Source organism: Cetorhinus maximus, chromosome 9 (assembly GCF_964194155.1).
Source record: "Cetorhinus maximus chromosome 9, sCetMax3.hap1.1, whole genome shotgun sequence".
Taxonomy (NCBI): domain Eukaryota; kingdom Metazoa; phylum Chordata; class Chondrichthyes; order Lamniformes; family Cetorhinidae; genus Cetorhinus; species Cetorhinus maximus.
Genome location: NC_135887.1, coordinates 25,139,127 through 25,155,474, shown reverse-complemented (window position 1 = coordinate 25,155,474; position 16,348 = coordinate 25,139,127). Strand labels below are relative to the sequence as shown.

Sequence of the window (16,348 nt, the reverse complement as noted above, 5' to 3'; positions counted from 1 at the left end):
TGGTTGGGATGTCTTATGAGGAAAGGTTAGACAGACTAGGCTTTTATCCACTGGAGTTTAGAAGAGTAAGAGGCGATTTGATTGAAACATATAAGTTCCTGAGGGGTCTTGACAGGATGGATGTGGAGAGGATGTTTCCTCTTATGGGAGAATCTAGGACTAGGGGTCACTGTTTAAAAATAAGGGGTCAGCCATTTAAAACAGAGATGAGGTGAAATTTTTTCTGAGTGTCGTGAGTCTTTGGAACTCTCTTCCTGGAAAGATGGTGGAAGCAGAGTCTTTGAATATTTTTAAGGCAGAGGTGGATAGATTCTTGGTAAGCAAGGGGGTGATAGTTTGTTGGGGGTAGGTGGGATGCTGATTTCAGGTTACTATCAGATCAGCCATGATCTTATTAAATGGCGGAGCAGGCTTGAGGGGCTGAATGGCCTACTCTTGCTCCTTGTTTGACAGTGCAGTACTCCCTGAGTACTGCCAGTCCAACAGTAGAGCACTCCCTCTGTACTGACCCTTTGACACAACAGTGCAACAGTCCCTCAGTGCTGCCTCTCCGACAGTTCAGCACTCACTCAGAACTGACCTTCTGACAGTGCAGTGCTGCCTCAGTACAGCACCAGAGTTAACCGAGACTTTGTGCTCAAGACTAGAATTGTCTGATCCTGTTGGTGGTGGATATCATGGCAGGCGTGAGCAGACAATATGGCAAGAAGGCCAAAAATTGGTTTTACGCTGTTGTGAGGTGAGGGAAGTGGCCACGCCCTAGGAAAAGCTTGTCAAAAGTGAGGATTCTTCCGCAGCTGAGACCGTTCAGCTGCAACTCCATTGATATGCTTGGAGTCGGGCCTCTGAAGCTTTTCTGCCCACTCAAGCAACGCAAAAGTATGAATGTGCCACCAAGTGTTCCAGAACTTTTCACCCCTCAGGCGCAGACTGCAAATTAATGTGCGTTTTTGGGGGCCGCAGAACAACTGGCCGACTAGGCAAGTTGTAAAATCCCCTTGCGAAAGGTGGCCATGGCGCAGGGAGGACTAGTAATCCAGAGACCCAGGGTAATTCTCTGGGGACCCAGTTTGAATCCTGCCATAGCAGATGGTGGAATTTGAATTCAATAAAAATCTGGAATTAAAAGTCTAATAATGACTATGAAACCATTGTCGACTGTAAAAACCCATCTGGTTCACCAATGCCCTTTAGGGAAGGAAATCTGCCATCCTTACCTTGTCTGGCCTACATGTGACTCCAGATCCACAGCAATGTGGTTGAACTGCCTTCTGAACAAGGGCAATTAGGGATGGGCAATAAATGCTGGCCTAGCCAGTGATGCCCACATCCCATGAATGAATTTTTTAAAAAGTCACTGGTGGAGGCACTCAGAGCCCCTTGCAATATCCTTATTAAGGTTTAGACCAGTATCCCTCATGGTTCAAACTAACAGTGCAGCCTTGTAGTGCGGGTTAGTAGAGTGCCTGCGCCTGAGCTGAGAGTACAGCATGCAGTCCAATGGGCGAAGCTGCCACCAATCGCTCAGGCGGAGTGAGGCAGAGATGGGTGTGGTTTCGGACAGCCATTGAGCGCACTACACACTGGCCATCCAAATGGTGGCCAGCACTCTCCTGCACGCATAAAGGGGCCTTCAGACTTAACCAAGAGAGGTTCTTAGGACATGTATGCTAACCCATGCGTCTCTCTCTCTCTTTGATTGTACAGAAGGAGAACATCAGGATCATGGAGCCTGGTGATTTAGCGGTATGCCTCATGGCTTACAGGGAGCAGAGAAGAAGAAGAAGAGTGAGACAGAGGCGCCTGGCTCGCCAATGGGAGGAGCACCACCTTTAAGATGAAGGTGCACTAGAGCCTCCTGTGCACGCAGCTGAAAATCTCGTTCGAGCTGTCACTTATAGGTGCCATGCTAGACCCAGGGTCTACAGATGGCACTTGTCATTCCTGCAGATGACTGAGAACCAGTGTCACAGAAGATTGTGCATGTCCAGGGAACTGGTTGGTCACATATGCCACCTGCTGCAGGATTTGGCGCCACGGAGACATGGAGGGTATCCACTGCCAGTAGCCATGAAAGTGACCATGGCACTCAGTTTTTACACCAGTGGCTCCTTCCAGGGCTCCACAGGTGACCTGTGCAGGATCTCACAAGCCTCCATACACAACTGCATCCAGGAGGTCACGGATGCCTTCTTTGGAAAGGCACAGAACTTTGTGCTTTTCAACCGGGATCAGGCAAACCAGGAAGTAAGAGCCCTGAGATTTGTGGCAATCACTGGTTTTCCAGAGGTACAGGGTGCCATCGACTGCACTGACGTGGCACTTAGATCTCCCTGGCAACAACAGTCAACTATATCAACCACAAGGGCTTCCACTTGCTGAATGTTCAGCTGGTGAGTGACCACCACAAACGCATCCTTCAGGTCTGAGCACGATTCCCAGGGAGCATCCATGACTCCTACATCCTTACGTCCCAGATCCTTAACATCTTCCTGGGTCCACAGAGGCTGCAGGGTTGGATCCTTGGGCTACCCACAGAGGAAGTGGTTGATGATGCCTATGTGGCAGCCTCAGAGGGCAGAAGAGAGATGGTACAGCGAGGCTCATGTCGCAACCCAGAGCAAACGATAGGTATATTGAAAATGAGGTTTCAGTGCCTCGACAGGTCTGGTGGAGCACTGCAATATAGTCCCCAGAGGGTGTAGCGCGTCATCATAGTTTGCTGCGTGCTACACAACCTGGCGCTGCAATGGGGGGAGGACCTGGCTGAGGAGGAGATGGAAGAGCTGCATGTCTCCTCTGATGAGGGGAATGTTGAAGGGTATGATGGTGATGAGGTCCTTGAAGGCAAGGATGCTGGCACTTGAGTCCATTGCATTGGCCAGACGAGGCATGCATGCTCATGAGACCCTCATAGCCGCAGGATTCATGGAGGAATATCACGAGATGCAGTGAGGACAGTCCTGACATCCTCACCTTGCACCTGTGATCGTTTGACTCCTGTGTGGCTGATGGCAGCCACACTGCAAAGGGAAGAGGCCCTGGACTGAGACACTTGCCTTTATCTTGTGCAGGAGCCAAGGTTTCACATCTGAGTAACACAAACACTGCTCATCTTTCAAGGAACTATAGACAAGGAGACATTCTTGGGAGTTTATTTGCAATAATGAACACTATGTACAAGTGATTAATGCCCTGTGCCATGCTGTGCAACTTCATCTTCTTAAACACCTTAACTGCTATGTCTTGGTGCTCCCCCGACATCCACAGTGGAGGTGGAGGCAGCCTGCTGACGGCTACACCCTGTTGCCTGTGATGACTTTGACAGACGTCCTCTAGAGGGCCGAGACCTGGAGGGCCCCAGCCTGCTTTGGGTGTCCTGCTGCGGGTCAGGTGCACCATCCTCAGCCTGTGGAGCTGGAGATGATGGTGTCACAGGAAGAGGGGATTTGGATCGGCCAGACATTCCTGGAGTCACTTGGATGGACGGCCCCGGGGTGTCGAGCTACTGGTCCTATGAGTGCCCAACAGCCTGTGGCTGACTCCTTGAGAAGAAGGGGAAGCTGGAGTGAGATCAAGCTGCCCCGCACCCCTCTCGCGTTGACCCTTGTACGCCAACTATGACGTCAGCGATGGAGTTCAGCCTGTGCAGCATTGTAGGACCGATGTCATTGATCAAAGTCTCCATGGCGGTCGCCATCCTGTCAGTGTTGACCTCGGTGCGTCGGTATGTTGGTGCTATCACCTCGTGCTGAAGGCGGACGGACTCCTCCATTGTTCCTTGCAATCTGAGGAGTGCACCAGACATCCCTTCCTGATGTTCCCGTGATTGCCTTTGCAGCTCCAACAACTGATTGAGGGCCGAATCTAGAGGCCCATCATCTGATTTGGACTCAACAGGTCCCTTGCCTCCAGCAGTCCTACGAGTGCCAGCGACCTCAGTTGTCCCTGCCTCCGCCTGCTATGAAACAGATCGTGATCCCAAGGCTGCTCTACATCTAGATCCTACCGAGGTATGTGTTGCTGCACTGATGGAGGGTATGGGTGGGTGCCGTGACGGATCTGACCTCAAGGTCCTCATCCGAGGTGCTCTCGGCACTGGAGTCGGGTCAAGGTTACCTGAGAGTGATGTGACAGAAGTGCCTAGGAAAGAAAATGGAGATTATTAGTGCTTGGCAGCCATCTTACACACAGAACAGTGGACTCAGAGTAGCATTGCCAGAGGGATGATGTGGTGCAGGGTCCTCCACAGTGCGTCCACTGTTGCCGCAGGAATGGTCCACGTCCTCTCCAGCCAGCTCCAACATGCGACTCTCAAAAGGAGTGAGGACCTTGATGTCCAGCACTCCAGCCCCAGTCTGGGACCTCTCCACGTGACTGTGGGCAATTTCATCCTGCATAAAGACAGATGGAGAGAGTGTGAGCTAGGCGCATGCCAGGGCAAATGAGAAGGATGCCAGGTGTGCGTGTGTGCTGAGTGGAGCCATGGGGATGAGGAGGCCAGATGGAGATGTGAGGGTGTGGTGAGAGTGTGAGTAACTCATAGACTCATAGATGTCTACAGCACAGAAGGAGACCATTCGGCCCATCGTGTCCACATCGGTCAACAAAGATCTGACTACACTAATCCCATTTTCCAGCGCTTGGCCCATAGCCCTGGAGGCTATGGCAACGCAAGTGAATATCTAAATACTTCTTAAATGTTACGAGAGTTTCTGACTCAACCACCCTTTCAGACAGTGAGTTTCAGACTCCCACCACCCCCCGGGTGAAAACTTTCTCCTCAACTCCCCTCTTAGCCTTCTAACTCTTACCTTAAATCTATGCCCCCTGGATATTGACCCCGCTACTAATGGAAAAAGTGCCTTCCTATCCACCCTATCTATGTCCCTCATAATCTTATACAGCTCCATCAGGTCCCCTCTCAACCTTCACTGCTTCAAGGAAAACAACTCCAGCCTATCCAATCTTTCCTCATAGCTCAGATCCTCCAACACAGGCAGCATCCTGGTAAATCTCCTCTGCCCCCTCTCCAGTGCAATCACAGCCTTCCTTATTGTGGTGACCAGAACTGCACGCAGTACTCCAGTTGTGGCCTAACCAGCATTTTATACAGTTCCAGCATAACCTCTCTGCTCTTGTATTCTATGCCTCAGCTAATAAAGGTAAGTATCCCATATGCTTTCTTAACCACCTTATCTACCTGTCCTACTGTCTTCAGGGATCTATGGATATGCACATCAAGGTCCCTCTGACCTTCAGTACTTTCCAGGGTCCTACCATTTACAGTGCAATCCCTTGCCTTGTTAGCCCTCCCCAAGAGCATTACCTCACACTTTCCGGGTCGAATTCCATTTGCCATTGCTCTGCCCACCTGACCAGTCCATTGATATCCTCCTGCAGTTTATGGCTATCCTCCTCACTATTTACCACCCTACCAATTTTTGTGTCATCCATGAACTTCTTGATCATACCCACTCCATTTAAATCCAAATCATTTATGTACACTACAAACAGCAAGGGCCCCAGCATCAAGCCCTGCAGACCCTAATGGAAACAGACTTCCAGTCACAGAAACATCCCTCTACATCATCCTCTGCTTCCTGCCTCTCAGCCAATTTTGGATCCAACGTGCCACTTTGCCTTGGATCCCATGGGCTCTTACTTTCTTGACCAGTCTGTCATGAGGGACCCTATCAAAAGCCTTGCTAAAGTCCATGTAGACCATGTCAAATGCATTACCCTAATCAACACTCCTGGTTACCTCTTCAAAAAATTCGATCAAATTTGTCAAACATGACCTTCCCTTAACAAATCCATGCTGACTATCCCTGATTAATCCATGTCTCCAAGTTCAGATGTATTCTGTCCCTCAGAATTCTTTCTAGTAACTTCCCCACCACCTAGTTAGACTGACTGGCCTATAATTTCCTGGTCTATCCCTTCCTCCCTTTTTCAATAATGGATCAACATTACCAGTCCTCTGGCACCTCACCTGTGGCCAGAGAGGTTTTGAAATTTACAGCCAAGGCCCCAGACATCTCGTCCCTTGCCTCCCACAACAGCCTGGGATACATTTCATCCGAGCCTGCGGATTTACCCACTTTTAAGGACACTAAACCCACCAGTACCTCCTCCCTCTCTATGTTAATTTCCTCTAATATTTCACAGTCCTCCACCTTGATGTCTATATCTGCGTCGTCCTTTTCCATTGTGAAGACCGACGCAAAGTATTCATTGAGGACTGCACCCACATCTTCCGGGTCCACACACACATTACCTCTATGGTCCCTAATTGCCCCTATTCTTTCCCTAGTAATTCTCTTGCTCTTTATATGTTTAAAAAACCCCTTTGGGTTTTCCTTTATTCTACCCACCAGTGCTTTCTCATGCAGTCTCTTAGCTTTCCTAATTTCATTTTTAAGTTCCCCTCTGCACTTTTTATACTCCTCTAAGGACTCTGCCGTACTGAGCACTCGGTATCTGCCATAAGCTTCTCTTTTTTTCCTTAATCCTAACATTTATGTCCCTTGGCATCCAGGGTTCTCTGGACTTGGTCCCCCCCTTCATCTTTATGGGAATGTATTTGCCCTGTTCTCTTGCTATTTCCTCCTTGAATGCCTCCCACTACTCTGACAGTTTTATCTGTAAGTAGCTGCTCCCAGTCCACTTGGGCCAAATCACATCTCATCTTAGTAAAATTAGCCTTTCCCCAGTTTAGAACTTTTATTCCCAGCCGAACCTTGCCCTTTTCCATAACTATCTTAAATCTAACTGAGTTATGGTCACTAGCTCCAAAATGCTCCCCTACTGATATGCCTTCCGCCTGCCCGGGCTCATTTCTGAATATTAGGTCCAGAATTGCCCCCTCCCTTGTTGGGCTTTCTACATAATAGCCAAAAAAGTTCTCCTGGATGCAACTTAAGAATTTTTCTCCCTCCCTACCTTGCACGCTAAAACTATCCCAGTTAATATTTGGGTAGTTAAAATCCCCTACTATTACTACCCTATTCTTACAATTCTCTGAAATTTGATTACATATTTGATCTTCTATCTCTCCCTGACTGTTTGGGGGCCTATAGTACACACCCAATAGTGTGTTTGCCCCTTTGTGTTTTTTACTTCTACCCATATGGCTTCATTTGATGATTCTTCCAAGATATCATCCCTCCTCACTGCTATAATTGATTCCTTGATCAATATTGCAACCCCCCATCCTCTTCTCTCCCCCTCTCGATCTCATCTGAATGCTTTATAACCAGGAATATTGAGCTGCCAAACTTGCCCTTTTAGCCAGGTCTCGGTAATAGCTATGATATCATACTCCCACATGCCTATCTGTGCCTTCAGCTTGTCTGTCTTATTCCTCAAGCTCCTTGCACTAAAATATATTCCATTTAGCCTTGCTAAACTCACTTCTTTCTTATCTAGCCTAAGTTTCTCCTGCCTTCCAAACTCACTTACTAGCTTTTTAACTTCTAATTCCATCTCAGCTTCTCTCTCCTCTGAACTACTTTTAAGGATCCCATCCCCCTGCCAATTTAGTTTAAATCTGCCCCAACAGCATTGGCAACCTCCCCGCAAGGATGTTGGTCCCGTTCCTGTTAAGATGTAACCTATCCAACTTGTATAGGTCTCACCTCCCCCAGAAATGGTCCCAATGCCCCAGGAATCTAAAGCCCTCCCTCCTGCACCATCTCTTCAGCCACGCATTCATCTGCTCTATTCTTCCTATACTCACTACTGCATAGCGCCAACAGTAATCCCGAGATTACTACCTTTGAAGTCCTGCTTTTCAATTTCTTACCTAACTCCCTAAAGTTTGCTTGCAGGATCTCATTCCTCTTTCTTCCTATGTCATTGGTCCCAACGTGGACCGCGACCTCTGGCTGTTCACACTCCCTCTTCAGAATGTCCTGCAGCCGTTCAGTAACATCCTTGACCCTGGCACCTGGGAGGCAACATACCATCCAGGAGTCACTTCTACGGCCGCAGAAGCACCTGTCTACTCTCCTCACTAACGAATCCCCTACCACTATTGCCCATCCACACTTCTTCCTCCCCTCCCCCCCACCCACCGAGCAGCTGGACCACCCACAGTGCCATGGCCTTGGCTCTGGTTGGCCTCCACAGAGGAACCGTCACTCTCTCCATTTTCCAAGGCCAAAAAATGGTTTGTGAGCAAGATGCATTGGGGGGATTCCCTCACTACCAGCCTGGTCCCCTTCTTCTATCTGGCGGTCACCCATTCCCTGTCTTCTTGCACTTCCTTAAGCTGCGGTGTGACCACGTCCTGAAACATACTATCCACAAATCTCTCAGCCTTGTGAATGCACCGTAGTGCCCCCAGCTGCCGCTCAAGCTCCAAAACCTGGAGCTCGAGTTGCTCCAGTCGGAGACACCTCCTGCACACATAGTCATCCAGACCATCAGGAGCGTCTAGGATTTCCCACATAGCGCAGGATGTGCAAATCACAGGACTGAGCTCCCCAGACATACCTTAACTAAATAGAATGTGGATCCTTGCCTTTATTTTACCCTTACTCCTACTTGAGTATAGACTAGATGCTTGATCCTCTAGATGGACTAGATCCTCTAGGTGCTGCTGACTACCTGTCCCAGGGTCCTCCTCTCGTACTCTTCTCAAGGGTGATGTCCCTTGAGCTGGCAGTGAGTGAGATGCCAGTGAATATGTGATGGGCTTGTGAGTGTGTGAGTTTGGAGTGATGAGATGGTTGCCTTACGCTGGTGGCATGGATGAGATGATTCACCCTTTATCTGCACTGGATGGTCGACCTCTTGCATGCAGCATTGGCACTGACCACCTCTGCCACTGCCTCCCAAGCCGGAGTGGTGAGGCTGATGGGCTTCCTGTGGCCAGAGCAGAGGTAGAGGACATCGCGGTGAGCCTTGACGGTGTCCAGAATGCATTCCAGGGATGCATCACTGAATTGGGGGGGCTGCACTCTTCTTGGCTTTTAGGGCTATGTCTTCACTGGAGCGGTCCTGAGCTGCAAGCATTGAGAAGTGTGCACACGGCTGCAGTTTAAATATGGCGACCAGAGTGAGGAAGCGGCAAGGTAACGGCATGGCGGGCAAATTGGAGGCCAGCCACCAGCGATCTGGCATGTGACTGCATAATTTATGAGGCTGGAAGGGGACGATATCGTGCAAAAATCTGTCATTGCAGTCGACAGGTAAAACATCTTTTCTCACACCTACTACCGCACTTTGTGCAAATCTGGGATGATTCCGCCCCCTGTCTCTGGAGTGAAAATTGAATCCACAAACCTTCTGACTCTGGTAAAAGTAACACCCAACAGGGCACAGCTGACTTTAATCTGCCATTAATATTCCTGTCACAAGACTTCCACCAACCCATTAAAGTGTCAGGACACGTAAATCTAGAGACAATGAGAATCTATGTACAGCTACCCCACTCATTTGCTGAATGCCAGGGGCCAGAATGTTAATCTGTATCTAATGTGGCCCATTTAAACAACTGCTCACCATTGTAACCACAATGTACATTAATTCTTATCCGTTAACACGTGTCACTTTAGATGTTGCCATCTGGAAGTCCTGGGGATTGCAGCTTTAAGTATCAGATAATTACTATTCTAGCTGCTACGTGGAATTAATCACCACTTATTGTCCACTCCTCCGGTTATTTTCTGAAATTACTAACAAATTATCTGCCAGACTCAGAATATTGCATTCCTGCTGCATTTAACAACACAGACACAGCTCAAAGTGACAGGTCTCTCACACATATGATAGATTACAATTTGTGCTGTAGTGCTTCAGATTTAACAAGTAGGACAAGGAGGAGGTTTGTATGAACAGGCTGCAATAAAGCCTTGTGATCAGCAGGTAGTGCTCAGTTACCGCACTGAATGAATGAATGGCCTGACAAAAATTCAGACCATTCTTAGCCACCAAATCCAACTAGACCTGAAAAGAGGTCCACTGTCATTACTTTCATGAACGTACAACATATGTTCCCTCTCCAGGAAAAGAATAACCCCCGACAGAAGGGCTGTGACTTGTTCCATGTTCTTTCACAGAACTATTAACATATTCTATTTTCTTACCTTTATGCCACTATCAGCAACTTCTTTCTTTCAGGTGCTAAGGAACGCAAGCTCCAACAACTCATCGACACCAACACCCATCCAGGACCCTCCACCCCTGCCCGACCCTCTGACCCCCCCCATTCCGTCTTCTAATCCCAGCCCCAGCCGTGTATTCACCATACCCACTGACCTTCCCCTCTCTGATGCTGAATGTTCAGTACTCAGCAAAGGACTCAGTTTCATATTCTTACGCCCTCACCTCAATGAATTCCAGGCTCGGCACGATGCTGAACTCTTCTTCCACCGCCTTCGTCTCCGTGCTCACTTCTTTGGGCAGGAGTCCTCCCCCCATTCAACGGATCCTTTCACCTGCCTCCAATATTCTCCCTCCCTCTGGATCCTTACCTGCTCTTGATCTTTTCATTGAGAACTGTCGGTGTGACATCAGTCGTCTCAATTTCTCTGCTCTTCTCACCCACTCTAACCTGCGTCCTTCTGAACTCCATTCTCTCAGGTCCAACCCTGACTTTGCCATCAAACCTGCTGACAAAGGTGGTGCTGTTGTTGTCTGGCGTACTGACCTCTACTTCGCAGAGGCTGAGCGCCAACTCGCAGACACTTCCTCCTACCTGCCCCTGGACCATGACCCCAAAACCGAACATCAAGCCATTGTTTCCAGGACCGTCACTGACCTCATCTCCTCTAGAGATCTTCCCTCCACAGTTTCCAACTTCATGGTCTCCCAACCTCGGAGAGCCCGCTTCTACCTCCTACCCAAAATCCACAAACAGGACTGTCCCGGCAGACCGATCATGTCAGCCTGTTCCTGCCCCACAGAACTCATTTCTTGCTATCTTGATTCCATTCTCTCTCCCCTTGTCCAGTCTCTTCCCACCTACATCCGCGATTCCTCTGATGCTCTACATCATATCAACAATTTCCAGTTCCCTGGCCCCAACTGCCTCCTCTTCACCATGGACATCCAATCCCTCTTCACCTCCACCCCGCACCGGGTTGGTCTGAGTGCTCTCCGCTTCTTCCTTGAACAGAGGCCCGAACAATCTCCATCCACCACCACACTCCTTCATCTGGCTGAACTTGTTCTCTCACTGAACAATTTCTCCTTAAACTCATCTCACTTCCTCCAAATAAAAGGTGTGGGCATGGGTACCCGCATGCGTCCCAGTTATGCCTGTCTCTTTATGGGGTATGTGGAACATTCCTTGTTCCAGAGCTACTCAGGCCCCTCCCACAACTCTTTCTCAGTACATTGATGGCTGTTTCGGTGCTGCTTCATGCTCTAGTCCGGACCTGGAAAAATTTATTAATTTTGCTTCCAATTTCCACCCCTCCATCACTTTCACATGGTCCATCACTGACACTTCCCTTCCCTTCCTTGACCTCTGTCTCAATTTCTGGTGATAGACTATCCACCAATATTCATTACAAGCCCACCGACTCCCACAGCTACCTCGACTATAGCTCCTCATACCCTGCCTCCAATAAGGACTCCATCCCATTCTCTCAGTTCCTTTGCCTCCATCGCATCTGTTCCGATGACGCCACTTTCCAAAACAGTTCTTCTGACATGTCTTCCTTCTTCCTTAACTGAGGTTTTCCACCCACGGTGGTTGACAGGGCCCTCAACCATATCCGACCCATCTCCTGCGCATCTGCCCTCACACCTTCCTCTCCCTCCCAGAACCATGATAGGGTCCCTCTTGCCCTCACTTATCACCCCAACAGCCTCAGCATTCAAAGAATCATCTTCCGTCATTTCCAGCATGATGCCACCACCAAACACATCTTCCCTTCACCCCCCATGTCGGCATTCCGTCGGGACTGTTCCCTCTGGGACACCCTGGTCCACTCTTCCGCCACCCCCTACACCTCAACCCCCTCCCACAGCACCTTCCCATGTAACCGTAGAAGGTGCAACACCTGCTCCTTTACTTCCCCCCTCCTCACCATCCAAGGGCCCAAACACTCCTTTCAAGTGAAGCAGCACTTCATTTGCACTTCCCTCAATTTAGTCTACTGCATTTGCTGCTCCCGATGCGGTCTCCTCTACACTGGAGAGACTAAACACAGACTGGGTGACCGCTTTGTGGAACACCTTCGGTCTGTCTGCAAGCATGACCCAGACCTTCCTGCCACTTGCCATTTCAACACACCACCCTGCTCTCATGCCCACTTGTCCATCCTTGGCCTGCCGCAATGTTCCAGTGAAGCTCACCGCAAACTGGAGGAACAGCACCTCATCTTCCAATTAGGCACTTTACAGCCTTCCAGACTTAACATTGAGTTCAACGACTTCAGATCATGAACTCTCTCCTCCATCCTCACCCCTTTTTGATCCCCCTTTTCTAATAATTATTATATATTTTTTTCTTATTTTTATTTATTTTTAATTATTTTTTAAAAATATATTTTTCTTTTCCCACCAATTTCTATTATTATTACTTTTAAAATGTATTTCCATTCATTGTTTTATACCCACCTTTTAGCCTCTTTCGATCCCCTCCCCCCATCCCACCCCCACTAGGGCCATCTGTCACTTGCTCATCCTGCTTTCCACCCTTAATGTCACCATTAGCACATCCTTTAGCTAATATCACCACCGTCAACACCCCTTCGACCTTTTGTTTATGACATCTTTGGCAATCTCTCCTTTGTCTCCACCTATCACTGGAACTCTATCCAGCTTCACCTGTCCAACCCCCCTTAAACAGCTTATATTTCACCACATTTTTATTTCTCTTTAGTTCTGATGAAGTCATACGGATTCAAAACGTTAACTCTGTCTTTCTCTCCACAGACCTGCTGAGTTTTTCCTGCAATTTTTGTTTTTGTTTCAGATTTCCAGCATCCGCAGTATTTTGCTTTTACCTTCTTTAATCTTTACCATTAACAGTCCCTTTGCCTTGTGTCCATGACATCTTTGTCAATCTCTCCTTACTCCCCAATTATCGCTGGCCTTCTATCCAGCTTCACCTGCTCCATCCCCCTAAACAGTATAAATTTAAACACATTTCTACTTCTGTTTAGCCCTGAAGAAGAGTCATACTTACCCGAAACGTTAACTCTGTTTCTCCCTCCACAGATGCTGTCAGACCTGCTGAGTTTTTCCAGCATTTTCTGTTTTTATTAACCCCTTAGCTCCTTCCTTCCAACTTTAAAAGTGCTTCATGGGAGAGTGAAATTCTGGCTTGTCTCCTGACTGTTTTTTATCTGTTAACTAGAAGACAGGCAATCAAATCTGGCTTTTGTAACTGTCAGTTCAGAGGCTCCTGAGGTGAGCAGATGTTAAAGTGAACATTTTGTGAACATTTTTAATGTTTGCACCTAAATTCATTTATAGCAGCAGAAAATCTTTCCAATTTCCCCAAGATTTTGTATCATGTTAACAACAACAAACATAGCACAAAGGAAATGGGAGAACATGTCAAAAGAAACTTCTTTATTCGGAAGTGGTGAGAATGTGAAATCTGAGGCAAATAGCACCAATGAATTTAAGGGAAATCTAATATGTGAGAGAGAATTAAATAAAATGATGCACTGATGGGGTGAGATGAAGTAGGGTGAGAGGAGGCTCATGTGGGGCATAAACAGTGACATAGAATTGTTGGGACGAATGGCCTATTCCTGCTCTTGTAGCCACAGTATTTATATGGCTAGTCCAGTTCAGTTTCTGGTCAATGGTAACCCCCAGGATGTTGATAGTGGGGGATTCAGTGATGGTAATGCCATTGAATGTCAAGGAGCGATGGTTTGATTCTTTCTTGTTGGGGATAGTCATTGCCTGGCACTTGTGTGGCGTGAATGTTACTTGCCTCTTGTCAGCCCAACCCTGGATATTATCCAGGCCTTGCTGCATTTAGACATGGACTGCTTCAGTATCTGAGGAGTCGTGAATGGTGCTGAACATTGTGCAATCATCAGCGAACATCCCTACTTCTGACCTTATGATGGAAGGAAGGTCATTGGTGAAGCAGCTGAAGATGGTTTGGCCTAGGACAGTACCCTGGGGAACTCCTGCAGAGACATCCTGGAACTGAGGTGATTGACCTCCAAAGATCATAACCATCTTCCTTTGTTCTAGGTATGACTCCAACCAGCGGAGAATTTTCCCTCTGATTCCCATTGACTCCAGTTTTGCTAGGGCTCCTTGATGCCACGCTCAGTTAAATGTTGCCTTGATGTCTAGGGCAGTCACTCTCACCTCACCTCAGAAGTTCAACTCTTTTCTCCACTGACTGGAGTCATACCCAGCATAAAGGAAGATGGTTGTGGTTGTTGGAGACACAAAGTACTCCACTTTCTTACTAAATAAACACTGTGCCACCCACATAAATGTAAAGAATTCTGTGTTTATACTGTGGTAGTTTTATAGGTTTAATGTAGCTAAAACTTAAAATATTATACATACACACTACTGATTTACATTAACCCACCAAAGCACCTGGGTATTACAATGCAGCATTTTCAATCACAAATTGAAAATCTCTCCTCAATTTTTATTTTCATTGTCTTTATTTTTTACACACTGTGAAAGCAACAACTTCCAAACCCCACTGCCCAAGCTTCCCCATCAGGATGATCAACTGTCCCAAATTCATCCTGTAATCCAGTTGTCCCATGTCCTGGGTTGTTTGAGACCGGGGTGCTGTTTTTTCCGTATTTGTGATGTTGGAGCTTTGCACATAAGTACTACACACCTGTGCAAGCTCACTGAGCTCTCCTCTTCAAGTTTCGCTCTGGTAGCCTGAAAAAGTCCGAAAGCTCCAGCACTCCCACTGGCTCTCACAGCCCTAGACTAGCCACCCCCATTCCTACTCCACCCCCAATCCCACCACCCCCCACCGAGCACCCACTCCACCTACACCCCTCACTCCCAATCCATCCCCCAACCCCATGAACTCCTACTACACCTACCCCCCACTCCCAATCCACGCCATACTCCCACTCCACCCCCAAGCCCCCCAACTCCCACTCCACCCAACAATCTGCCACCCCAACTCCCACTCCAACCACCCACCACGCCCCAACCCTCCCTCCCATTCCACCCACCACCCCCACCGCTCTTATTGGTTTGTGCCAACAGCACAGAATCCCTTAATTTTTTCGCCAGGAGTTGGTCATCCTGATCAACACGTACCAGTTAGAAAGGGTTTGAGTGAGGACAAGATTGGGCTCCGCTGTAATGTTGAATAGTGTTGAATAGTAAAGCCTCTGGGCTTAAATGTTCCGAATAGGCATTTAGGCAATGTTCCAGAGGGTGACCATCTCCTGTTGAACTGATACCACTAACAGTCAAAAGACTTCAGAAGGGGAGAAGTGAAATAAAGATACTGTTTCATTGTCATTGCAGACAGCACCCGATGGCTGGAAGAACTCAGTGCGACACAACCTGTCTTTGAATAAATGTTTTGAGAAAGTGGAGAACAAGTCTGGGGGAACATCCAGAAAAGGCTGTTTGTGGACCCTGAACCCCAGCAAGATCCAGAAGATGCAGGAAGAGCTGCAGAAATGGAGGAGGAAAGATCCTGGGGCTGTGAGAAAGAGCATGGCCAAGCCAGGCAAGTAGGAAAGATTACTAATGGGCAGCAATCTGCTGCCCATTGTAGTAAACTCAGCAGCCTGCTGCAGCCTGCTTTATTTATACGAACATACGAACAAGGAGCAGGAGTAGGCCATTCAGCCCCTCAAGCCTGCTCCGCCATTTGATAAGATCATAGCTGATCTGATGGTAACCTGAAGTCAGCCTCCTACCTACCCCCAATAACCTTCCACCAGCTTGCTTATCAAGAATCTATCCACCTGTGCCTTAAAAATATTCAAAGACTCTGCTTCCACCACCTTTTCAGCAAGAGAGTTCCAAAGACACACGACCCTCTGAGTGAAAGAATTTCGCCTCATCTCTGTTTTAAATGGGCGAGCCCTTATTTTTAAACAGTGACCCCTAGTTCTAGATTCTCCCACAAGAGGAAACATCCTCTCCACATTGACTCTGTTAAGATCTTGTATGTTGTAATCAAGTCGCCTCTTACTCTTCTAAACTCCAGCAGCTACAAGCCTAGTCTGTCCAACCTTTCCTCATAAGACAACCCACCCATTCCAGGTATTAGTCTGCTAAACCTTCTCTGAACCGCTTCCAATGCATTTACATCTTTCCTTAAATAAGGTGGGTTTACTCAGCAGGGCTCCACATCGGCTTGCCTCCATGAATAAACTGACAAAAAAGAACAGAGGCTGCCTAATCTGCTGGACCA

At 48.0% G+C, this 16,348-nt stretch overlaps 1 protein-coding gene across 1 annotated transcript in view; it reads left to right on the top strand.

Annotated features, from left to right (window-relative positions):
* Positions 1–16,348, top strand: part of LOC144684173 (forkhead box protein N1-like) — an 87,387-nt gene that overhangs the window by 58,693 nt on the left and 12,346 nt on the right. The window contains exon 6 of the mRNA XM_078547833.1: positions 15,448–15,655. Within this exon, the coding sequence (XP_078403959.1) occupies positions 15,448–15,655 (208 nt within the window). The remainder of the gene's footprint in view (positions 1–15,447; positions 15,656–16,348) is intronic.